The 26,333-nt window shown below is 41.2% G+C and overlaps 1 protein-coding gene across 1 annotated transcript in view; it reads left to right on the top strand.

The window, feature by feature from the left end:
- The first annotated feature begins 12,301 nt into the window (after positions 1-12,301).
- Positions 12,302-26,333, top strand: part of shoc1 (shortage in chiasmata 1) — a 46,588-nt gene continuing 32,556 nt past the window's right edge. Inside the window, exons 1-6 of the mRNA XM_080189578.1 lie at positions 12,302-12,324; positions 14,029-14,123; positions 14,801-15,043; positions 16,135-16,446; positions 19,012-19,131; positions 19,619-19,795. Coding sequence (XP_080045704.1) covers positions 12,302-12,324; positions 14,029-14,123; positions 14,801-15,043; positions 16,135-16,446; positions 19,012-19,131; positions 19,619-19,795 — 970 coding nt within the window. The remainder of the gene's footprint in view (positions 12,325-14,028; positions 14,124-14,800; positions 15,044-16,134; positions 16,447-19,011; positions 19,132-19,618; positions 19,796-26,333) is intronic.

Raw genomic sequence — 26,333 nt, 5'->3', positions numbered from 1 at the left:
CCGTAGCCACCCTGACTGCATTGGAGATGGACACCCTGATGATTGGTTGACTGGCAGATGCACTGAACAAATAAAGAACAAAGAGAATTACAGCACAGAAACAGGCCCTTCGGCCCTCCAAGACTGCACCAACCATGCTACCCCTGCACACTAAAACCCATACCCTTCCGGGGACCAAATCCTTCTATCCCCATCCTATTCATGTATTTGTCAAGATGCCCCTTAAAAGTCACTAGCGTATCTGCTTCCACTACCTCCCCCGGTTGCGAGTTCCTGGCACCCACCATCCACTGTGTAAAAAAACCTTACCTTGTATATCTCCTTTAAACCTTGCCCCTTGCACCTTAAACTCATGTCCCTGAGTAATCAGTGATAGTGCGTTGGGGTGGCAGGATTAGATAACACACTGCCATTTGGCACTGACAGTCTCTTATGTTGAATTGATTTCGTTCATGATATGCACCAAGCTGAGTTTGTACCATTTGTGCCCTGTGGCTGTAGACACAGCTGGGAGTATTTTCTCCTTCAAGCTGGAGCTCTCAGTTCATTCCATCTGTTCTGTGGGCTGCATGTGGCTACAGAGAAGGCAGCTGCTGCAGGGTTAGCAGAACCTGTTCCTCCTCTTCAGAATTACAGGCTATTGCTACAAACATTGGTCCCACACTGCAGTGAGTGCTGACAGCAAGGAAGTTGAAATGAAAGTGAGTATATTCCAAAGAACTTAAAAGTTTATAGAACCATAGAATCCTACAGTGCAGGCAGAGGCCATTCGGCCCATCAAGTATGCACTGACCACATCCCCACACACAGCCCACCCTCATAACCCCATGCATTTGCCCTAGCTAGTCCCCCTGACACTAAGGATCAATTTAGCATGGCCACTCCACCTAACCCACACATCTTTGGACTGTGGGAGGAAGCTGGAGCACCCAGAGGAACCCCACATGGACATGGGGAGAATGTGTAGACTCTGCACAGACGGAGCCAAACCGGGAAATGAACCCGGGTCCCTGGCGCTGTGAGGCAGCAGTGCTAACCACTGTGCCACCGTGCTGCCCAAGTTAAACTCCAATACATTGCAATTGACGCTCAAGTCGGTGCTTTCAGGCTGACAGAAGCACAAATCTTGCATTGCGGTTACCTACATGTTTGCTGATTGCATTTTTCCAATCTTTAAAGCGTTCCCAGCAAATCGAGTTCCTGCGGCAATCGTTTCCTGCTATGTATTTGCCTAATAAATCCTAGTGAGATGCAAGGAGCATTGGGATATCCGGATGATAAAACCACTTAATGATCTCTTTAAATGTGTTAATTAGTTTCCCATCAGCTGCATGAGGATTCTCCACTTGCCTCCAATCCCTGAAGTGGGCGGGATGGTATTGGGTTCCTGACTCAGTGCCACCTTTTGGGGATTTCACCTCCTCCCCATACCCATTAAAATTCTGAGTAGAATCTCCATCGAACCCTTGCAGTAGGTGAGAATTCTCAATGCTTTGCAGCTGGTCAGAGGAGGTATACAGGGCGAAAGGAGGCAGACCAGCCTCTCAGCTGGCAGAAGTATGTCCATCTGGGGGCCCAGTTCTGGTTCTTGGAACTGTCCTCTAAAGGACAGAACCAAGAGGATTTCAGGGATTGAATTCCTTTACCAAGTAGAAAGAAAGCTGCTGGATTTAGTGGTGCCATGGTATTCCTGAACAATGTTGCAATATTTGCACGTCTCATCTGCTACGCTGATTACCCAAGGTGCACTAGTACTGGCACGGGGCCTGTCAAGAATGTTTATAGTAAGGAACCTCCTCATGACTATGAGAATTGTGCTGGGACTGATACTTTTATCAGACTCAATAGGCTGTCAGGTCTATTTTGTGTGCTTCATTCAACAAATTTCACACACAAACACCTAAAACAGTAATATTGGATCTTTATTCCGATGTTACCATGTTAACCCCATCATTTTAAACAAGTTAATGCTGTACAAAAATGTCGGACAGGATCTTACCGGCTCACCACACTGGTCGTTTAGTGTAGTGAGCCAGTAAGATAGGGTGAGAGGTGAAAAATTGGGTTCACATCCAGTTTTTTGCCTCTTATGATCTTGCTGGTCCTGTTTTGCCAGTGAAGTCAGCGCTTCTTTAAATATTAATGAATTGTTTAACATGTTTGACCTGGGAAGGGCATGAGGCTGATTTTAATATGCATTTTCTCATTCAAATCTTATTAGTGAGCCTAGGACACAATTGTCTGGGCTCACTTGCCTTAACAGCCTTGCTGGTGGTGGTTCTCACTGACAAGGATCATGTATGGTCCCACACCAATGGGGACCAGACGTGATGGCTTTGTCGTGGGACCAGAGGCCATTGAGGCTGTCCGGGTGGTCAGGTGTAGGGGCGAGCGATGCCCCTTGGGCAGTGCTACCCTGGCACTGCCAGCCTGGCACCCTGGCAGTGCCCACCAGTCACCGGGCAATGTCAAGGGACGGGGCCTAAGGGGAGGGCCCGGACTTGAAGGGGCAGGGTCTGAAGGGGAGGCAGCACATGGGGAGCGGCACACTCTGCAATTGGGGATTGCCAAGGTGGTAATTGGCTCGGGGAGTGGGGCGTGAATGGGGCAGCAATTAAGTGGGGGAGGGCACATTGAACAGGGGCAGCGATTAATCAATTGACCGAGGTGCGCAGCAATTGGCGGGGATGCGCAATTAGGGAGGCCGTGATTAGGGGGGAGCCATGATTGGGGATGACTGGAGGGGTAGGGTTGCAATGTCTGGGGAAGGGGGGGTGAGTGGGGCAATGACAATCTTGTACTCGGTGTACTCTTGTACTTAGTGTACTGGGAGATTAGGCACAACAGCACTTTCTAGTAGTCAGTAACCAGTTTCTGGTGAGAATAGTCTCTGTCCACTCCCCCTATTGGCGAGAATCATACTTTGTCTCATTTTTTGCTCTAAGTTTGATAAGATTTGATTTTTTTTCTCCTGCTGAAAAAGCAGTTCTGAAACTCTCCTGTTTTCATGCTCATTCAGCACTTCGACTTTTTTGGATAAGATCGCCTCCTTAGAATTTTTTTGAGAAAATTCCACCTATCATGCTAGATAATCTACAAACATGTACCTGAACTCAATCAGAATTTCTGTCTTTATAAGTAGTAATGTGCACTATTTTACCTGCTAAGCCACTCAGCAAACTTGAAAATAAAGTTTGTAGTATTTTCATAATTTTTGAGTTGTAACCTTTTTTGGTATACCACAATGGTTTGTTGAATCTCAGGTGTTTATAGAATGCTTTTTTCATGCATATATAATAACTTGTTAATGGAAAATGACTACCACTTAATGTTTTATATATATGGCATTTGCTATTTTTGTACATACGCTGCACTCTTTCAGGTCCTGCATGCTCTATCCCTCAGAGGAGGGTTTTACTGAAAAGGCAAATGAAACGCATTTGGTTGAGGAAGATTTCAAACAATTTTCACAGCTGGATGATGAGGTACAATAGCATTTCAAAGTGTAAAGGACAGGAATTTACTTTTGCTCATTTTGTGGGCTTACAGCTGCTAGTGGAAAACATTTCACACACTTGCCAAGGCTATTTTGTGTTCTTAACAATAAACCTAATATTTTAATAACCTAGGGTTTGATTGTGTGTGAGCACAAAAGGGAGGAAAGAATTTACCACTTGTCCTGTCGGATTCTTTCTGTTTTTTTTTTCACTCTCTCGCTTCATCTTTCTCCTTCTGTCAGTTTTCTTTCTCTCTGAATACCGGCGACAGCTGGATGTGGCCCTCAAGTGGACATTAATTGCTCACTTAATGCCCTCAATTGTCTGCACCCCCTTTTCAGTTTCTTCAAAAACCTTTTGTTGCACTTCAGGCCCACACTGCTGATCCATGGGTACCCAGTGCAGAGAGTGGCGGGGAAGGAGGATGATCCCCTCGTGTATCTGCTCCTGGACCTGATCAAACTTGCCATCAACAGGTCAAAGTAGCCAAGGGAGTCACCTGACTCGTCTATCTGACCCTCTACCGCCGCTACACTCACAGCCGGGTGTCCTTTGAGAGGGGGTACATAGTGTCTATCAGCACCATCGGGGACTTTGGTGCCTGGTGGGCACCACGGGGTCTGGAGTGCCTTATTGACCCCCTTAATCATATTTTGGCTTAATGTTTTAAGTTTCATTTGTTTCATGTTTCAGGTAGCATGCCTTGAAAGAGCTGCCCCTGTACCCTGTTCTTCAGTTCATTTGATTTAATTCAATTGGCTATTTGATCTATATATATATATAACAATGGAAGGCCATCCTTGGGCCCTGGTAACTCAGGTACAGAGCAGCAGACTTTTAATCAGTGGGTACAGGGTTCCAGCCCCTGTCTGGGCACCCCCCCCCCTCCCCATTGTACCAGGCCATTTTTTTCAGTCTTTTTTAAGATCTGTCAATGAAATTTGTAATGCATTGCTGCCCTCTTTTGATTAGGGGAGGTTCTACAGAAAATTGAACAATGAAATTACGCAAGTGAAAAGTTTCTTGTTCAGACTGTAAAACAGTTCATTTCTTTTGCACAACTGACATTGCACGGAACATAATTTTGCAACAAGTGGTTTATTTGCTTAATATTTGAGTGGACTGCTCATGATGCTCACTGTATGTCTGAACTTACTCACATTCTCTCACTTAACGTAACTCATCTTGTTTTTATGTTCATTTTGACTCCTGCTTCGCTCCCTTTCTGCTCAGCAACTGTGGGGATGTTGTGGGAAATGCACCTTGGTGTATCTCCCTCCCATCCAGGCTGCTGAAGTTATATTTGTTACAGCTCCATATTCTGGAGCAAAAAAGGATGCGGGTTCTTCTGTTCCTCTCTGCATGTTTTGACATGGTTGTTAATTGTATCAGGTGCGACAGACCCAATTTTTATAAGACCATTATGCTGGAAGAATATGGTGTCACAAGTCAGATTGCCATGGATGATGGGAGGATTACAGGTGACGTCAGTAACAGGAATCAAATGACAGCAGCTCCAGAGGAAGTATACCACATACATCCGTGGTTGCATACAGCCTGAGAGCTGGCCAAGAGCTGCTGCATTTGGAGAAATCAAACCCCTTTTTTTTCCCACGGGAGTGGGAGCAAGGATTGCCTTGTTAGAAGAGAGAGTGGTTGGAGCAGAGACCATTAGATATTTTAATAGAGAAGCTGATAAATATTTGAAGCACAGGATGATACAGGGATAATGGACAAGAGCAGGTCTATAAAATAATGGGGGCCAAAGATGAGGTAGGTAGACAACATCTTTTCATCTTTAGGGGAGTCTAAAACTAGAGGGCATAGTTTTGAGGTGAGAAGGGAGAGATACAAAAGAGTTTTTCCAGACAGGGGCTGGTGAATGTCTGAAATGAGCTGCCAGAGGTAGTAGTAGAGATGGGTACAATTTTGTCTTCTAAAAGGCATTTAGACAATTACATGTAAGATGGCTATAGGCCAAACGTGGGCAGTTGGAACTAGCTTAAAAGTAAAAACTGGATGACATGGACAAGTTGGGCTGAAGGGCCTGTTTCCATGCTGTAAATGTCTATGACTCTACAAATACACTTCTCAAATTCTATGACTCTCTAACTCTAGCTTCTTGTGAAACCTCCCCCATCCCTCACTTTGTCAGCGCTCCTTCAGCTGCCTTGGGTGCACACTACTTTCCCCTTTTCAGACCCTCCTTAAAAACCCACCTCTTTTAGCAAACCTTTGGTAAACTCTGCTAATGTAGCCTTCTTTGCCCTGATGCTAATTTTTTCTTGATGCTTATGTCAAGATCCTCGGAATATCTTAATCTTGATGAAAACCATGATACAAATGGAGAAGGAAATTTTTCTATCCTCCCACAAATGGAATTTGCAAAACAAAACTTGGTTTGGAGATGACAGCCTATCCATGGGTACAGAATGAATATTAGTTAGCATTGTTTACGATCTTGGGCCATTTTTGCCAAGTGAGTATTGTGTTCAGCTGCAATGGGTGACAGAACTTGGACTGAAATGTGTGAACAGGTGTGGAAGTATACCATATGATTCGGACAGCAGATATATTCAGATTTATTTAATTGCTTGTGGCATATATCATCTCTTTATTTCTAGGTTTATTATAGTTCAGTAATTTTAACGTATGAGCTTTTAAAACAATCCTTCATCACAGTTAGATGTATTGATAATTTCTGTGGAAGAAATTCAGTACATTTAGGTTTATTACTGACACATAATATTTCTGATTGTTGAATATAATGAAACATTGAGGAATTGTAGCTATATGCAGCATTGAAGAGGTTGATAAGTAATGAAAGGAGGAAAATATTAATAAATTAACTATAACAATGTATCTCATTTGACAGTCCTTAATGCTGCCTGTTGAACTGAATATCGGCAATATGGTGGATTTAAGTTGGATTAAAGGCACATCACCACTTTCAGAAATTAAAGATCTTTTACCACTGGTGACAGAAGATATAACAAGCACTGATTCACATAAAGTCATTGTAAACAATGGTAAGCTACTTGGAGGCCAGTTTAGGTCTCACTATGCCCAGTTTACCAGCAACGACTGCAGTAGTAACAAGACCAAAATTGCTGTGTAATATTTACTGCCTCAATCCCACCAACATGAGGCCTTCTCAATTTAGAACTAGCTTAAGAAATAATTGTTCAGCACTTCAGTTCGCAACAGAGGGGGGCCTGGTTAATCGCTGCCAGTCAGCATTCTATAACGCATCTCAGATCCCAGTGCAATTTTACTGTTTCTCTGGGAGATGTGTGCGCTGCGCAAATTAAATCCAATGGAACTCACCATGGACTGACCTAACCAGGGGTTTTTAAAGGGCCTTTTAAGACCTTCCAGAGGCTGAGAATTAGTTTTGAATTTTATTCTTTTCTTGCAGATTCTAAAATAATGCTTATGTTGGAATTAGAAACATTTGAATTATGTGGAACTGTGAATTATTTGTTAAATGAAAATAATGAAGAAGTTAATGAATCCACAAAAGACATTAGTGAACCAGGTAATGTCTTGCAATGCCGTTTAGGTAAAACTGTATATTTCTTTAAGTTATAAATATTTTAGGAGCTCCAGTAGGTAGATTGATTTAATACAATTCATAAATTACCAAGATAACACAAGGTTGATTTGTACTTTCATGGTAAATTGAAGGTTCAAAATTGTAATTTTTTTCAAATGCAGAATTTATAGCTCTAAGTCTTTAGTTTTATTATGCTTTTATAAATTCAATGATTCTGGAAGTGTCTTCGCTAAATCTTTTTCCATAACTTATATTTTAGATTTTCTACATCTGTTTCTTCAATTTAAGCACCTGGTTCAAGCTTTAAAAATATGATTGATTGAGAAATATACACATTAGTCAGTTTTCCAAATAATCTAAAGATATCAACTACAATATATATTCGTGTAAAGCTCATGGTGAAATTTTTCACCTAGTTTTTTCTGCTTCTCATGACTCATGCCCAGGTCAAATTCCATGGTAGAAAAGCTCCACTACAGAACCCAGATAACTGACTTCTCCCAAACAAGTTCTGTACACCATTCTACATAGAACAAAAGTATGCTTAATGGAAACAATAACTGTGATGTAGGTTAATTTGCAAAAGCAGGTATTTTGTCCAGTAGGTTGCCCACTGTTCCTCTAATTTTACTGAACACAATTGATTGTAAACAGCCATCTGCAGTTCAGACTTCTGTATCAAGCTTACCAGCACAATATTGCAAGACTTATGATAGTTACAGGATGGAGAGAGTGATAATTCAAGCTTAATAAGAAGTTTCACTACACCAGGTTAAAGTCCAATAGGTTTATTTGGAATCATGAGCTTTCGGAGTGCTGCCCTTCATCCGGAGAATGGACTTTAACCTGGTGTTGTGAGACTTCTTACTGTACCCTCCCCAGTCCAATGCCGGCACTGATTCAATTTCTTACTCAACTTTTCGATTATTGCTCAGTCAGATGTTTGAAATCCAGGAATCCAAGTAACATTTTACTGGGACTTTTTTCTGAATTAAGGTATCAATTAGAAGAGTCAACCTGAATAAAAGATCAATTTGAAACTCATGATGAAAAATAATTTGTTTAGATTTTCAGAAACTGTTTAGCTTAATTTGGCTCCTACAATGATCAGAAATAAATGAAATCAATGTCCTAAGAAAAATCCAAGTGCTGCTGCCAGCAGGAAAATTGGTGGCACACAAATAAGATGGGATTCTACAACATTAAAACTGAAAAAAAAAGCCCCTAACTGAACCATGCCAAGTCAAACTCGCCAAGTCTACGAGGTTCCCAAATTGGTGATCAATTGCTCAGCTGACTTCAAGAACAGTTCCATCTCTTCCTTCTTTGAGAATAACTGAAGAATAACACAGCTCCACATTAATAAAGAAAGCATTTGATCTGAGACCTTTAATGAAACCAATCTTTGTGATTTATAACAATGGAATTAGAGTCATAGAGTCCCTATGTAATTTCCTTTGTTTTTTGAGTCTGCTCTGACAACAATCCCACCTAGACCCTATCCCCGGAATCCCGTATATTTACCCCACTGATGCCACTTTGCGATGCATCTCAAGACACTAAGGGGCAATTTAGCATGGCCACTGCATCTAGCCTGCACATCTTTGGACTGTGGGAGGAAACTGGAACACACTGAAATCAATGGAGGACAGCCCCTACTCTAGAATGAAAATGGGAGGATGTAGATGCATAATTACATTGCATGATGTTTACTTAATTTCTTGTTCATAATACATTGGTTAGCACTGCTCCCTCACAGTGCCAGGGACCCAGGTTGAATTCCTGGCTTGGGTCACTGTCTGTGTGGAGTTTGCACGTTCTCCCCGTGTCAGCTCTGGTTTCCTCCCACAGTCCAAAAATGTGCTGGTTAGGTGGATTGGCCATGCTAAATTGTCCCTTAGTGTCAGGGGGACTAGCTAGGGTAAATGCATGGGGATAGGGCCTGGTTGAGATTGTAGTCAGTGCAGACTCGTTGAGCCAAATGACCTCCTTCTGCACTGCAGGCTTCTATAATTCTATAATTTATTAAAATAAGTTTGCTCAATGATGGTTTGAGTTGTTGTTCCACCTCTTTCAAAACCAGTAACTAAAAGTAATTACTAAGCAGGATGCACTATTCTTCTTCATTGGCATGTTACCAAAAGGTTGCCCTCCCCCACCCCAACACAAAATCTAAAGTCAAGGATAGACATTCTCAAAGGTGTTTGGAGTGACTTGATTTATTATAGCTGAAATAATCCAGTATTTATGAAATAATCCAGAATTGGAAAGACCCAACTATATAACACTGATGGTGACAGATTTTAGGATTGTGATTTAGAATTGATCCAAAAATGAGGCCGCATCACAAACAATAACTTTCCAAGCCTCCTGCTCTGCAGAATTCAAAAAAAACTAAGAAGCATTTGAGAAATATATGTGCAAGAGGAAGTTTGCTTGTTTTAAGGACTAGATAACCAGTAGGTGGCAGGTATGGTTCAGTGTAGATTCATGTAAAATAAATAATATGGGAATAAGAAGCCACATTAAGGAGCATTAAATAGAACAATCAGACAGCATGCTGATCATAAACAGATATAGAGCATGAATTTCCTAGGAGCTGATCCAATTAATTGCCAAGGTTTATGCTACACTCCCATCAAAGTTACTCTGCTGTGGTGGAAGCAGTTCCTAGGGAAGCTATCATCTTTTTTATAGAGCTTAAAGAAATTTGCACAATATTTTCTCTGCATGGTGAAATTACAAAAATTGCCCTGTATCATAGCTGCATTGCTTCAAAACATTTTCATGGCATTTTAATTGTTTGTATTTCTGAGAATGTAAGAACATAAGAAACAGGAGAAGATCATTCAGCTGTTTGAGCCTGATTCACCATTCATAGGATCATAGAATCCTACAGTACAGAAAGAAGCCTTTTGGCCCATCAGGTCTGCGCCAAACACAATCCCACCCAGGCAGTACCCCAATATCCCTACATATTATATCCATTAATCCCTCTAACCTGGACACTAAGGGGCAATTTCTTAACATGGCCAATCAACCTAACCCGCACATTGTTGGACTGTGGGAGGAAACCCACGCAGACAAGAGGAGAATGTGCAAACTCCACACAGACAGTGACCCGAGCCAGGAATCAAACCCAGAACCCTAGAGCTGTGAAGCAGCAGTGCTAACCACTGTGCCGCCCCAATTCCTTGCGATCATGACTGATCTTGGGCTTCAACTTCACTTTCCTGCTCCCTCCCAATTTCCCTTGATTCCCTGAGAGACCAAAATATCTGTTTCAGCCTTAATTATATTTATAGGATATTGCTGGAGCCTGGATGGAAAAGCTTCTGTGTGTGTGTGTGTGTGTGTGTGTGTGTGTGTGTGTGTGTGTGTGTGTGTGTGTGTGTGTGTGTGTGTGTGTGTGTCAGTTTGTCTTTCTCTCCCTCCCTCCCTCTCTAATGCCTCAGTTATTGAAGAAGGAAAGTGTGGCTTTTGTCCTCAAATTCTACTTCAGATAAGTTGCTTTATGCAACCAAACTTTAATAACTGAATCAATATAATCAACTGTCATATAGTTGGATTGTAAAGTCTCATTAAATTAGACAGGGACTTGGCAGAAACTGATTGGCAGATATCAATTAACAGAGCTCTAATGGTACTCTTGTTTTTGTGAATGTTTATTTGATGACCAAGGCATTGCAACTCCAATTGCCTTTGAGGTTATAACCTTCATTAGTCAGTGGTCTCAACTGTTACAAGGCTTTCCTGATTGTTAGCCTTTTTATTGCAAGACCCAAAGCAATCTTTGTCGGTGCTGAATTGCTTCCTTAGACTCTAAACTTGATAAATCCCATTCATATCCAACCAAACAGCTGCATTATCCTTCCAACAGCAGATTGTACTGGTATGTTGAATTTGTGTTTTGTGGAACTTGGGAGATCTACAGTGCTGTGTAGCATAGTCTTACAGTTATGGTCTTACAATAGTTTAAGTTCAATGTTATGATAATGAATAGATCCAGATCTTTAATATTGTACATAGCTTTTGATTTCAACGTGATACCCAAGTTGCAAGTAATCTGTGCAAATGCCATTCTTCATCGCAAAAGTATGAAGGCTGGAGGTGGGCAAGAAGTTGTCAGGGTGTATATGTGTTTGTTTTGGGATACTGGGTAAGAACAGCTTGAAGCCTGGTGGTAATGGTCTCCAGAGTAGATGAAATGACTGGTGTTCATTGCGCTGGCTTATAAATGAAGGATTGACAATTGGTGAAATACTAAAATGTTAGTGTTGTTTGTAAGACTATACCTTGGCATGGGTCATCACTTTCAGGAGAGGAAATAGGAAGTCTATTGCCAAAAAAATTCTAACACCACTTAAATTCCAAATGATGTCATTATCATTAATTCTATCTTTTATTATGTTTTCAGTTTGCCGTGAGTTTTTTAAAAACCTGCAGATAGAAACTCCACTGACTCCTCCATGTTCATCGGTTTCTGTGGAAATCACTCTCTCAACCAAGGAGCTCCAAATGGAGAAACTTTCTCCAGTGAAGTTAGAGTAGGCATAAAGTATTCTTTATCTGCTAATCCCATTTAATTTCTGAACCAGCATTTTGTTGTATAAACATTTTACATTTTGTACGTATCAACTACAATAAATAATCTGACGCAGTGGGCCCGATTTTACCATCAAGCTGCCCCCGTTTTCAGGCGTGAAAACTTGGTAAAGTCGGGTGTGAGGTGAGCAGCACGATCTGTGCCCACTTCTGCGCCAGTTCCCCCTTTACCAAGGCCCAAAAATGACCACGATTAGGACCGTGCCCGAAACAAGCATGCATTTAAATTGACTTAAAGGGTTGCACACCCAACCTTACCACCACTTCCCCTTTATCACCATGTTCACCCATCCAGAATCAGCGTGAAACAAACATGCTCCACAAAAGTCCAATTTGGGCGCTCCGGTTAGCAAAGGGGTAAGTGCCGAGCGTCCGATGGCTCACTGCTTGAGATCAGTGTGGGGGAAGGGGGGATCTGCTGCCATTCTCTGTGAGATCAGTGAAGGGACATGAAGGTTCCCCAGGGGAAGGGGGGATGTCACTCTGCCTGAGTTCAGTGTGTGTTTGGCGGGGGGGGGGGGGGGGGGGGGGAGGCGGCCGCGATTGGTCTGGGGGTTAGGGGGGGATAAGGAGGGAAGTAATGTTGCGGGGGTAGGGCAATGTCTATGGGGGCCGGGGGGAGGCATTATCTGGCCCGGGAGCGATGCGGCAGGGGAGCCGCATGCGGTAATATTTTTTTCTGTGCATGCATGGTTGGAGGCGCTGATCGGAGCTGCAGGACTTTGGGCCTGTGAAGCCCCGCCCGTAGGCTTGTGCAGCGCGATTTGGAATCGCTGGTATTTTTTCAGGCAGTGAGTATGGAGGCGCCTGAGAACAGGTCTAAAAGTTGGATCTGAAGCACTTACAGTTTCAAGTCCAACCAACACTTAGAATCAAAATGGTAAAATAGGGCCCAGTGATGCCAACGTCTCATGACTTGAAGTTAACAGTAACAGATTCCCCATTAACAAAGGTGAATTGTCATTTGCTTCAACTTATACATAGATATACAGAGCATATTTCTAATATCCCACGAGTTAGTAACGTTCGAACATCCTGGATAGTGATGGTTGATTTCTCAGGTTGCATGAAGAGTCATTTACGATTTTGTCCTGAAATGTAACCTTTAGCAATGTGCGATGATCGACAATCAAACTTATTGACTTGCCTTGCCATTACTTTGGTGCCTTCCTGTGTTTCTGAACTGCCTTTAAATATGGACATTAAAGATGTGCTGTGGGGCAGTACTTCAAACTTGCAGCTTCAGATATGGATGTCTAAAGAGGTGAATTGTGTTACTGATTCCACTGCCCTGGATGGACTGTTATGCTGGAATGATATTGCACACCAGTGATTTCACCTTTACCTTGTTGTAACTAACCTGGCTCGATTCCACTTGGTCTTTGGGCTTCAGAATGGGTGTCCACACTTTCAGATGTATCTACTTCCTCCATTATTAGTGGGTGAGAGCCACCCACTAATAATGGAGTGCTAAACTTGTACGGCTCAATTCAATGAATTGAAAATCAGATGGGTTCTATGAAAGGCGGACAATCCACTCTGTCAGATTTGTGCACAGGTGATTAAAGTGAAATTTTACCCTTGTACGTTTTGCCACCTCTGTGTTGTTGTGGATCTCAGTGCCATTTCCTCTAGTAAAAGACTGAAGGCAACATTGGTATGAAGTTGAATATATGCAGTGAGGGGGATTGAGGAAGGAATTTCTTATGCACCCAAGTGAGCGGCATGGTAGCACAGTGGTTAGCACTGCTGCTTCACAGCTTCAGGGATCTGGGTTCGATTCCCGGTTTGGGTCACTGTCTGTGTGGAGTTTACACATTCTCCTTGTGACTGCATGGTTTTCCTCCGGGTCTCTGGTTTCCTCCCACAGCCCAAAGATGTGCAGGTTAGGTTGATTGGCCATGCTAAAAATTGCCTCTTAGTGCCCTGAGATGTGTAGGTTAGAGGGATTAGTGGGTAAGATATGGGGGGGTAGGGCCTGGGTGGGATTGTGGTTGGTGCAGACTTGATGGACTGAATGGCTTCTATCTGTTCTGTAGGGTTTCTGTGATTGTCATTTGCCTTCCCTTGTTGCCTCAATGCAATGATAAGAATGGCCTATTTTATGTGGAGGTTGAACTTCACTCGAGGATTGGGGATGACAGTTTTATTATAAACAAAAAATATTTTTGACACACCTTTTAATAATTAATTCTGGAGTTTTCTGACATCTGGTGCTTGCAAATATGTTATCATTCGTACAGTTTTATTCTGTATAATTCATGATTTAATTCCAAATTCAATATTTTCTGATTTTGAATTTCTAAAATTCAAGAACCATCGACACAATGCTTAAGTAAAAGCATCCTTGTTTTCTTCTCACTTTTTCAGTACAGTTTTATCTGGGACAACCAAGGATTTTCTGGAATTTCAGATATGGCAGTCAGAAAATTTCTACAGATCTTCCACATCTCTGAGGTTGAGAGGTAAATTTTAAAAATCAATATACGTTTTTGCAATACCGTATGATGCATGACATTCAAATTTTGAGGCCACTCACCATTTTCATAGTATATACACTTAAATTTGGATAGATGGATGAATAAGTGTGGCATGGTGGCACAGTGGTTAGCACTGCTGCCTCAGAGTGCCAGGGACCCGGGTTCGATTCCCAGCTTGGGTCACTGTCTGTGTGGAGTCTACACGTTCTCCCTGTCTCTGCGTGGGTTTCCTCCAGGTGCTCCAATTTCCTTCCACTGTAAGATGTGCTGGTTAAATGCATTGGCCATGGTAAATTCTCCCTCAGTGTATCCAAACAGGCACTGGAGTGTGGTGACTAGGGGATTTTCACAGTAACTTCACTGCAGTGTTAATGTAAACTTACTTGCGACTAAAAAAATAAACTTTTAAGAGTTACAGTGTGCATTTACATAGCACCATTGATGTTGAATAACATGCTGAGGCACTTCAGAGGCGTGGAGAACATTTTTAATGTGCAGGATTGAGGAAACTGAACTTTTATTCTTAAATTTGGAAAAAAAAAATTCCTAACAATCCTAATTTCACCGAAACCAGAAGTTACAGTCTTTTATGGAATACTTCATTGTTGCTTTTCTTTACTTTGTGAATATAATACCAATAGTTCATTTTGTTCTTTTTGTAGAACCTCAGATACAGGAAGATGCTTTCCGCCATAAACCCGTCTCTGAGCTGATTGAGCTGTTAAATGCCTCTCCAGAAGAGCTGATGAAGCCCCCTCTAAAAGGTTTATGGGGAGAATATATGAAAGTAACCGCAATGCAGACAGACATCATGGAGCAACTGCACCCAGATGAGGATGAAGTAGAAGAGTTGCTGACTGCAAAACTGGAAGAATTTTTACCAGTCAACATAGTTCAGTTAGAGAGTAAGTCCACTGATTTTATTCCTTAAGTCACCAGAAATATACATAATGACTCTACAGTGAAATAAATAAAAACTTGCAAGAAAAGAGCATTTTATTATCACTTCTTCCCCAGTGTGCTTTTCACTGGATTCCTTAATGACTGGATTTAGAGACTCAAGCAACTTTGCACCTTAAAATATATATACCTCTATGGGGCTGGATTTTACAGCTGCTCAGTGGACACGTTTTCAGTAAGGGGATATGTACAACATGTCAGATGGTTAACACACTGCTTTCCTGTCTACCCCAACCCAATGCCCATAATTTGGAGGGGTGGGTATATCTTCCACTAGCCCTTATACCTATTGAGACCCTTAAATGGCTAATTACAGCTGGGCAGGCTTTTTTTAAATCAATTTTGGTGACAAAGCAAGAAGGAAGGATGGGGCCATCAATCAGTGCCCCCCCCCTCAAGATATAACCCCCCCCCTCTTTGTACGTCCTCATCTGGCTTCCAAAACCCCTTCACCCTAGAATGGTTTGTACAGTTACAGAGTTATATATAGTGGTATATTTTATTGTGTACTGAGTTAAAGCACAAATGCAAGATGAGGTTGTAAGCTTTTAATTCTTTACAGTGTGTATATTGATCACGTGAAGTATGCTTTCATCATCTAAATCTTGAATAAATGTGACCAAGCTTGAAATGCTAACGATGGATGTACGGAGCATTTTCATTAAATGGCCACTTAAGTAATGGTGTAAATGCAGCCAGAGTTGTGGAATTTATAGGGCATGATTGAAGGAGTCTTATTGTACTTCATTTGGAGTCATCTTGGGTCTTACCACCACATTTAAACTGCATGAGTTCAGAATTGGCGAGGAACTAAAACTACATTGCCCTGATGCTAGGCTTATAGCTTGACTGCACCTAAAGCGACACAAATGTACAAGGCCTTGTGCAATGCTGCCTGACCTTCCTGCATTGTTGAAAGGCATCCAGCTTCTTACGGTAAGGTTAATGGAGAAATTTAGATGTCATACCTATTAAGTTGAACAAGTTAGATTTAAAACCTGCTGTAATAACAGATATGCCCCACTTTGTTTTACAGAAAGTTCGGACATTGCAGTATTGATTAATGATGATAATAACACTTCCATTAAAACGTACCCTGAAGATGAAGAGAGAACATATTCCTATGCACAGCAAGACATAAGTACCGGATATAAATCATTACCATTACAGTCACAACTATCAACCAGTTCCCATAAGAGCACCATTGATTCCGAAGATAGCTGCACCACCATGATGAAAACGTACCAGGAAGATTGTGACCCTCTCAGCAACTTCATAATGCTACGGTCCAAGCAGGTTTCAACTCCTTGTCAGCCAAAAAGTGACAATGAAAACGAAATGCTCCCTGGTAATTTTGTACATGGTTTTCTCCCATTTTCAATTCAACAAATGATCAGTTAATTCCACGTTTTGATTCCTGAAGTTAAAATATAGTGAATAGATTGTCCTTTGTATTGTTATTGCATGATAATGTTGAGTACTTTGAACTTTTTGGGATAATGGTTGGGACCTTGTATCTTTGTTTTAGTTAGTCATAATGATAACAATTTACACCAACTACTATAGTCTAGTCCCAACTAAAGAAGCTAATCTGTAATTTAAATTAAGTGGAATGCTGAGCACTTTGCGATAAGACTTCTGGAGGGATGCTTCATACATCAGTCTCTTAATGTAGGCAAAGTGGCACTCAAGCCTGCCTGAAGTCTTTAATTTGAGGCAGAATAGCATTTTCTGTGGTGACATTTGGAGATATGTGATGGAAGGTTGCAAGAAGCAGTTTAGTGTTGTCAGCAGGATATGTAGGGCATATGAAACATGGCAACTGTCTGTGCTTTTGTGGGGAATTCTAATAGGAAGCTAGGTACTTCTGTATGTACGAAGGAAAGTCCTGTGTTGACCTGACTTACAACTTCTGCTCTAGTTCCCATAATCGTTGAATGGTACAGAGAGGCGAAAAGAGACTGGGAAAAGCCCTCTTTGTTCTGTGGGTCTTATTAGCTCGCAAATAAAGATTGTGTAATTTCCATAATCTGCTGCATTAAGGAAACATTTGAAGCTCTGTTTTGCCACAAACCCAGAAACATATGTTCCAGCCTCAACAATAGCAGCAGAGATAATATTTTGATTGCTTTTCTATAGTGGAGGGTGTATGCAGATTGCCACATGTGTCACTAACCTTATGATGTACCCAAAATAGCAGAATAATTATTCCAGCAACATGATTCTTAGTCAGTTTGGAGTCCCTGAGATCTGGTGCGGGGGGAGATTACTCTTGGTCTGATTTGTGTGCCCTTTTTAAAGGCTAGCTTTTCTGGCGTATTTAGACTCCGCCCCTTAAAATGACATCGTGAAACATGCTCCCATGTTTTTTTGACAATGTGTCATACGACCTGATGAGAAAACCTGCCAGTTTCTTTGGAGAGAATCATGCTGGTTTTCAGTCACACCCTGACACTTTGCCATTTTTTGCTAAAATTCCAGCCTATAGCTGCAAAAGCAAGTCAAAAGCTGGGTAATTCCGCAGCGAGTGACTCAACTCCTAACTTCCCAAAGTCTTTCTACCATGCACAACAGCATATGACTAGAGAATGATGGAGTACAAAAGCAAAATACTGCAGATGCTGGAAATCCAAAATAGAAACAGTAAATGCTTGAAACACTCAGCAAGCCTGGCAGCATCTGTGGATCCCGTGAATGTGAATATATATTAGCCATAATGAATGTATCTGAAGTGTATGTATGGATCTAAGCAATCAAATGCCACACAGCTCTTTGAAGGAAAAAGATGGGTGGGATCTCTCAGTATCTATTAACAGTACCCTCTGCAAACTTTGTAACAGCACCACTCCTCACTATTTATCCCCCTTTTCACATCACTTTATACATGACATGAGATCAAGAGTTTCTGCTTATAAAGTGATTTTCCTACCATTCTGTACATCACAACTTCACTCAATGTCAGCAACTTCAGCAGGTACAAAATCAATTCCCAGTGTATCAGTACAGATTAATTTTGGTTCTTGGCCCATGCATCGACTGGTATTAGCCTGGTGTCACCAATATACTTGTACAAAAGTAAAGGATTTAAACAAAGGCTCGTCAGTTATCAATTTTATTTTATTTTGATCCTTAATATCCTCGGAAGGAAAAATCAATAAAACTTGGGAAATGACTGGTACTGATTTTGCATACCTTAAATTGGAACTCCAGTATCTGTCACATTCAAATTTTACTAAGTTTAATGTTTATTTATTAGTGTCACAAGTCAGCTTGCATTAACACTCCAATGAAGTTACTGTGAAAATCCCCAAGTCACCACACTCTAGTGCCTGTTCGGGTACACAGAGGGAGAATTTAGCATGGCCAGTGCACCTAACCAGCATGTCTTTTGGACTGTGGGAGGAAACCAGAGCACCCAGAGGAAACCCACGCAAACATGGGGAGAAAGTGCAGACTCTGCACAGACAGTGACCTAAGCCAGGAATCAAACCCGGATCGCTGGTGCTGAGAGGCAATAGTGCTAACGACTAATGCCACCCACTAATTTTCTTTCTGGATTGCTACAGCTGAAGATAGTTTCACTTAGTAACTTTTGTCAGCCCTACTATCTTTAGAAATCTCTGCACTCCTACAATTCTGACCCCTTGTTCGTCCCCAATTTTCTTTGCTGTACAATTGGATCCATTCCTTCAGATGCCTTGGCCCTAAGAGCTTTCATTTTCCTTAGTTGATCTGAAGTATGAGCTGTGCATTTATCCATGGCAGCGAAACCTAAATTCATTTTTTTTTTGTTTAAAAATTGTGTGTGTGTGGATTCCTTGCATTTTATTTGAATTTTCCCCCTCTATTAGTTGGAAAGTGTTGTTAATCTCCTGGACTGTCAGCAATTAAGTGTCTTGCCTTTATATTTCAGTAGAAGAAAGTGTTAACAACAGTGCAGTGAGCAGTAGATCAGAGACGCCGAAGGTAGCTTTTGCACAGGAAACCACTCAACAAGATGCAAATAGTACTTTGATAAAAGTTCAAGCATCAGGTATTCAAAATTTCTTTGGCCCTTTAACGTAGAAATAGTTACTAAGTTTGGAAAAGGTGAATGTTTCTACTTGCTGTCTCTTAACATTAAAAACAGTTATGTAAGGAATAGAACGCTGCATGTTTTTTGACCTGAGGTATTTTATCATTGATCTCAGTACAGGTGCAGCTGTCAACACAATATAGGACTGTCTGCATTTGAATTGCAGTCAGGTTTTGCTGGAAATGTCACAAAATGTAAAGTCAGGAGTCATTTGTCAAAAAACTTGCGTGCATCAGTATGCCCCCTGTCTCCAGCACTATGCAATTAAAATGGTTTACATTCAAGTACTTGAATATAAAGATTTCAATAAAAAAAAAGCAGGAACAAGCGATGAAAAATGGTTTTCGAACTGATGAAAAGTACAACTTGCAGAAGGTAGAATTGTATGAATCTGTATGATTACATTGTTTTGTAGACTGGCAAGGTCTTTTCTTTCTGATTGCAGACAGCCAGTGTCAAGCATACTATTTGTTGGAGGCCACAGCAACCCCTGTTCTCAAACACATGAAGGACTCTGCTGTTCGTATAGCTGCAACAGGGACATTTACTACACTCACTTTTGACCATACTAGATTCTTCCTAAAGCATCAGGAGAAGGTAGTGAGTGATGATGCTAAAAAAGGTTAGTTTTAATCTGTCTCCCCACATAAGAAAAACTTACAAGTATGCAGATTCATCTAAGACAAGAAGTAAATCAAATGTTAAAAACAAGTGAGGAAAAATGTGTTATGTATTCCATTTTTTAATTTTTCATTAAGTATTGCTTTCAGTTATACATCCTGAATGATGTAGAATGTCATATAGTTTTGAAATAAATACAGACATATCTATTTGTATTAACAAAGAACTTTTTTTAAAAGCAGCACTTTTTTAACCAAGAAAAATAAATAATTCACAAATGTAATTTAAAAATATATAAACCTTCTATATTAGTAAGTGCACATGAGTTTAACATGAATTAGCTTGCAAAATAACTATATGGCTGAAAATGAGCTTCAAAATCATGTTAAATAACTCCTAAAAAGGAAAATATATAATGTTGAGACTGTCAATCATCATTAAATTAAGGGTCTTGAAGTGCCCTTGTTCTAAATATTTTAAAACAGTTAACATCTAGCAGAATATTAAGTGGTCATGAAGAATCCTGTATATGGGGATATATATTCCTGTATATCTCATACAAACGTACAAAAGCTTTAGACAGTGAAAGACAAGTTGACTAGATGGCAGCTCTCAGGAGTGCACTCAAAAGGAGGCAAAAGGATCTTGCTGGATCTCCAGTGAGACCCCGTCACCTGCATTTAATACGGCCATGATGTTCTGTTTCCAGATTATTTTTGAAGACTAATTAGGTGAATGTATTAGATTCCTAGAAATTAATTCCTCAATAAATTCCCAGTCCAGAAGAGCCAAAAAGGCTCAAAATGTTAACTCTGCTTTCTCTCCTTACAATGCTGCCAGACCGGCTGAGTTTTTCCAGCATCCTGTATCCTTGTTGCTCATGTAAAGAGTTACTCTGTCTCTTCAAAGACGGGTGTTCTACATTCAGTTTGTTAGCAGCAAACATCATTGTATTGGTGGAAGAGGATGAGCTAAACAAAGAAGGGGGTAGAATTGATGGCTTTAGCCACATTGGACTTATCCCAGCCACAGCACTTGAGTAGCCAAAAACATCAGACAAATTGGAGGATATTTTTGACGACCGTCTCAGGAAAGTATTGAAAAGTTTGGAACGTATGAAGAGAGACATCTAAGGCATGAACCACCTAAGTTGTTAACTGGTTCACCGACTGTCAAGAGGCAAGGTATGCCTGAAACGTTGATCCTTTCTTGAAGCTTTGTAGTTTGTTAATTCCAATTATTGTATGGTGAGGAAGAATGAGTCTAAAGGTAGCCTCCTGTACTTTAAAACAGGTTTATATCCAAAACAGCAGACGTTCTCCCAGTTCCTTATTGATACTTGGGCAGGAGGCACACAGCAGGAATTGTTGCAGGTGGGACAGAGAATTCAATGGACAAGCAAAAGGTCTGTTGACCTCAGGCAGGAATTTCTGGCCTCAGGGTGGGTTGGACCAGAAAATCTTCCCTCAGAGTGTACTGGTTTATATTCGCTTACAATAATCCCCTAACCCTTGTCCAATTGAGGGCAACTATGCTTAATTACCAATTTAAAGAATGCATTTCATTGCAAGACAAATTCAATATTAACACAGTTACCACCAGATGCACAACTACATGACTGCTTTTCATCATATTCATTATACATTGGGTACTATCAGATAAACAAGTTGCCTTTCTAGTCAGTTTGCGCACAACTCTGGTGTGCAGTCAGCAGCTCTACTTGACACAGATTAGTAAAATATTCATTCTGTAATTGACCAAAGCTTCTGAATGCCAGTTAGAATTGTTTGAACAATCCTGAGTTCCACAGTAGCCAGTTCAAATGATGATGCTGTCAGAGGTACTTGCGAGTCATCCTTTCCAAATCATCAGACTGTTCATTTTAATTCAATATTTTCTATATAGTAACAGTAGCTGTACATTTCTTGGAACTGAAAAGTAAGTCATTTTATCTTTAACATGCACAACTTTGAGAAGGAAGAGGAGTCCCTTAATTAATCAGAAAGGTGAAGACTAATGGAGCAGTTTTGTTTAAACCACAGCGCATGTCAAATTCAAATACACGCTGCAGTGAAATGATGGGCACAGATTTCTGCCTCCCCATTCCATCACATTTAGCAATTTTTTTCACACAGAATTACTTGGAATTTACAGTACAGAAATGTGACAGTCAGCCCATCTGGACTATGCTGGTGTTTAGGGTGGCAGAGTGGTTAGGCAGCACGATAGCACAGCAGTTAGCACTGTTACCTCACAGCACCATGGACCCAGGTTTAATTCCAGCCTCGAGTCACTATCTGTGTAGTTATGCACATTCTCCCTGTGTCTGCGTGGGTTTCCTCCAGATGCTCTGGTTTCCTCCCACGGTCCAAAAATGTGTGGGTTAGGTTGATTGGCCATGCCAAATGGGAATAGGGCCTGGGTGGGATTGTGGTCAGTGCAGATTCAGTGGGCCGAATAGCCTCCTTCTCCACTGCAGGGATTCTACGATAATCTTTATAAAAATTGACCATCTTTCCTAGGTTAGTGACTTTTCCCTTGTAATTTATGCAATAATTTTGATCTCAAGGTTAACATGTCACAAGCAGTTATATTTATTTAATATATATGTGAATGCTGAAAAATTATTTATGATAGAACATCCCTTTAGTAGAATTGTGATTTACCTTAAAGTAAGATACACACTTGATGAAGCTACTTTAATTTAATCAAATAGCACAATATCAGCCTCCTCCGAGTTATAAATAAAATGATGAAGAAGTCACTATTAGTGCTGTCAAGCAATAGGTATTCAGCAATTATCTGCCCCTAACCTGGAGTCAGTGGAGGTCAACATGAAACACCTTCTGTGGCTGTATTCATATCTGATCCAAAGGAAAATTATTGTAGTCAGTCATTGAAGCCTTAGGATATTTCTACAAAAGTTCCTCAAATAAGTGTCTTCACACTAATTACTTTCAATTGCATGATCACTGTATTTTCATCATACAGTCAGGATAGAGTTATTCACTGATTATAGATATAACGTGGCACAGTGGTTAGCACTGCTGAGTCACAGCTCCAGGGACCCAGGTTCGATTCCTGGCTTGGGTCACTGTCTGTGAGGAGTCTGCATGTTGTCTGCGTGGGGTTTCACCCGGATGCTCCAGTTTCCTCCCACAATCCAAAAATGTGCAGATTAGGTGGATTGGCCATGCTAAATTGCCCCTTAGTGTCAGCAGGACTAGCTAGGGTAAATGCATGGGGATAGGGCCTGGTTGGGTTTGTGGTTTGTGCAGACTCGATGGGCCAAATGCCCTCCTTCTGCACTGTAGGATTCCATGGTTCTAGAAGGCCCAATGCCATTCACAACATCTATGATTAATATTAACATTTGTTTAATGTAAATATCATTTAATGATCACCTCGTGTTAGAGAAAACCTAGGCATCTCCCTTTGACCTTTTAATGTCTTAATCATAATCAATACATCAGCATCATCCCTATAGGAGCAGAACAGAGGCTAGATAGTCTATTGACCAAAGTCCTGCCCATTCAAAGTCTCAACACCATCTATAAGGCTCAAGTCAGGAGGATGTAGCTGTAGCAGAATTGAACAATTCACTCAGCCAACACACTGTGGTTGCAGTATGTACAATTTACAGGATGTGGCAACATGTGTGCTCCCACATTACCTCCCTCCTCTGTAATTTCTTGCATCAGAGAAGGATGAGGGATAGTGTTATGAGAACATTGGTACTGGTATATCTGTTCTTCAAATCATCTATCATCATGACTTGGAAATATATCACTCTGTTCGCTGAGTCAATATCCTGAAATTTTCTATGTGACTTAATTGTGGGAGCACCATCATCACAAGGGCAGCACCAGTTTACACCATAAGACAAAGGAGCAGAATTAGGCCACTCGGCCTGTCGAGTCTGCTCCTCCGTTCAATCATGGCTGATATTTTTCTCATCCCCATTCTTCTGCCTTTTCCCCATAATCCCTGATTCCTTTTATTAATCAAGAACCTATCTATCCCTGTCTTAAAGGCACTCAATGACCTGGCCTCCGCAGCCTTCTGCGGCAAAGAATTCCACAGATGCACCACTCTAGCTGAGAAAAGTTCCTTCTCATCTCTGTTTTAAAGGATCGTCCCTTTAGCCTGAGGTTGTGCTCTCTGGTTCTAGTTTTGCCGACTAGTGGAAACATCCTCTCCATGTCCAGGTCTCGCAGTATCCTGTAAGTTTCAATAAGATCCCCCTCACCCTTCTAAACTCCAACAAGTACAGACTCCAACAAATGCGCAACCATTCCTCATACAATAGGGATCATTCTTGTGAACCTCCTCTGGACCCTTTCCAAGGCCAGCACATCCTTCTTAGATACAGGACCCAAAACTGCTCACAATACTCTAAATGGGGTCTGACCAGAGCCTTATACAGCCTCAGAAATACATCCCTGCTGTTGTATTCTCGCCATCTCGACATGAATGCTAACATTGCATTTGCCTTGCTAACTGCTGACTGAACCTGCACATTAATCTTAAGAGAATCTTAAATAATGACTCCCCTGTCCCTTTGTATTTCTGATTTTCTAAGCATTTCCCCATTTAGAAAATTGTCTATGCTTCCATTCCTCCTTCCAATGTGCATTTTTCCACTTCTTTGCCCACTCTCCTAACCTGTCCAAGTCCTTCTTCAGCCTCCCTGCTTCCTCAACACTACCTGTCCCTTTGCATATCTTTGTATCATCTGCAAACTTAGCAACAGTGCCTTCAGTTCCTTCTTCCAAATAGTTAATGTATGTTGTGAAAAGCTGTGGTCCTAGCACTGACCCCTGAGGCACACCAGTAGTCACCAGCTGCTATACTGAAAAAGATTCCTTTATCCCCACTCTCTGCCTCCTGCCAGTCAGCCAACCCTTTATCCATGCCAGAATCTTTTCTTCAACACCATGGGCTCTTAACCTATTCTCCCCCAGCACCTTGTCAAAGGCTTTCTGGAAATCCAAATAAATCACGTCCACTGGTTATCCTTTATCTAACTCCCCTGTCACTGCCTCAAAGAGCTCTAACAGATTTGTCAGACATGACCTCCCCTTGATGAAGCCGTGCTGACTCAGTCCTATTTTATGCACTTCCATGTACTCTGCGATCTCATCTTTAATAATGGACTCTAAAATCTTGCCAATAACTGAAGTTAGGCTAACCGGCCTATAATTTCCTGTCTGTTGCCTCCTTCTCTTTTTAATCAGCTTAAGCTATTTTGCTCTAGCTACTTTTCAGTTCTCTGGGACCCTCCCTGCCTCCAGTGATTCCTGAATCACCACCAATGCCTCCACAATTTCCTCAGCTATCTCTTGTAGAACCTTGGGGTGTAGTCCTTCCAGTCAAGGTGATTTATCCACCTTCAGACCTTTCAGTTTCCCTAGAACCTTCTCCTTAGTGATGGCCAGGACACTCACCTGTGCCCCTGATTCTCCTGGAGTTCTGGCATCCCACTGGTGTCTTCCACAGTGAAGACTGATGTAAAGTAACTATTGAGTTCCTCTGCCATTGTTTCCTATTATTACTTCTCCAGCCTCATTTTCCAGTGGTCCAATGGCTATTTCTGCCTTGTTCTTTCTTACCTTTTATACATTGAAAAAAACTCTTCCTAACTTCTTTTATATTACTAGCTAACTTACACTCATATTTCGTCTTCTCCCTTTATTGCTTTTTTAGTTGTCCTTTTTGTTTTTAAAAGATTCCCAATCCTCTAATCCACGCCACTTTGTAGGCTTTTTCTTTTGCTTTTCTGCTGTCCTTGACTTTCCTCATTAGCCAAGGATGCCTCGTTCTCCCCTTAGCATGTTTCCTACTCCTTGGGATGAATTTCTGTTGCGCCTCCCGAATAACCCCCAAAACTCCTGCCATTGCTGTTCCACTGTCTTCCCTGCTAGGCTCCCTTTCCAATCAACTCTGGCCAGCTCTTCCCTCATGTCTTTGTAGTTACTTTTATTTAATTGTAATACCGTTACAACTGATTCCAGCTCCTCCATCTCAACCTCAAGATAAATTCTATCATATTGTGGTCATTGCTTTCTAAGGGTTCCTTCACCTTAAGTTCCCAAATCGAGTCTGCCTCATTACACATCACCAAATCCAGAATTGTTTGTTCCCTAGTAGACCCTGTCACAAGCTGCTCCAAAAAGCCATCTTTTAGACATTCCACAAATTCCTTTTCTTACGATCCACTACCTACCTGATTTTACCCGTGATCTGTGAACCTGAAATTGTAACCAATTTAATTTATTTTTACAATTTTACATTTTATTGGCTACATGCGTAATCCTTAAAGTACTTTACTGATTTCAGTTGGATTACACTTTATAACATCATGCATTTTATATTGTGCACTTTTTACAGTAATGCAATATGGAAAACCCTACAGACACATATACTGTTACATCAGCTTTGCTAATATAAAGTTTTAATCACCAGTTAGGCACCAGGGAGTGGAGCTCTCTACACATATTTGAAGAGCTATGTTGTCCTTAGTGCTAGCTCAAACACCA

Source organism: Carcharhinus amblyrhynchos, chromosome 5 (assembly GCF_965287045.1).
Source record: "Carcharhinus amblyrhynchos chromosome 5, sCarAmb.v2.hapA, whole genome shotgun sequence".
Lineage (NCBI taxonomy): Eukaryota > Metazoa > Chordata > Chondrichthyes > Carcharhiniformes > Carcharhinidae > Carcharhinus > Carcharhinus amblyrhynchos.
Note: the sequence above shows the minus strand (reverse complement) of the source record. Positions and strands in the feature narration are given on the sequence as shown.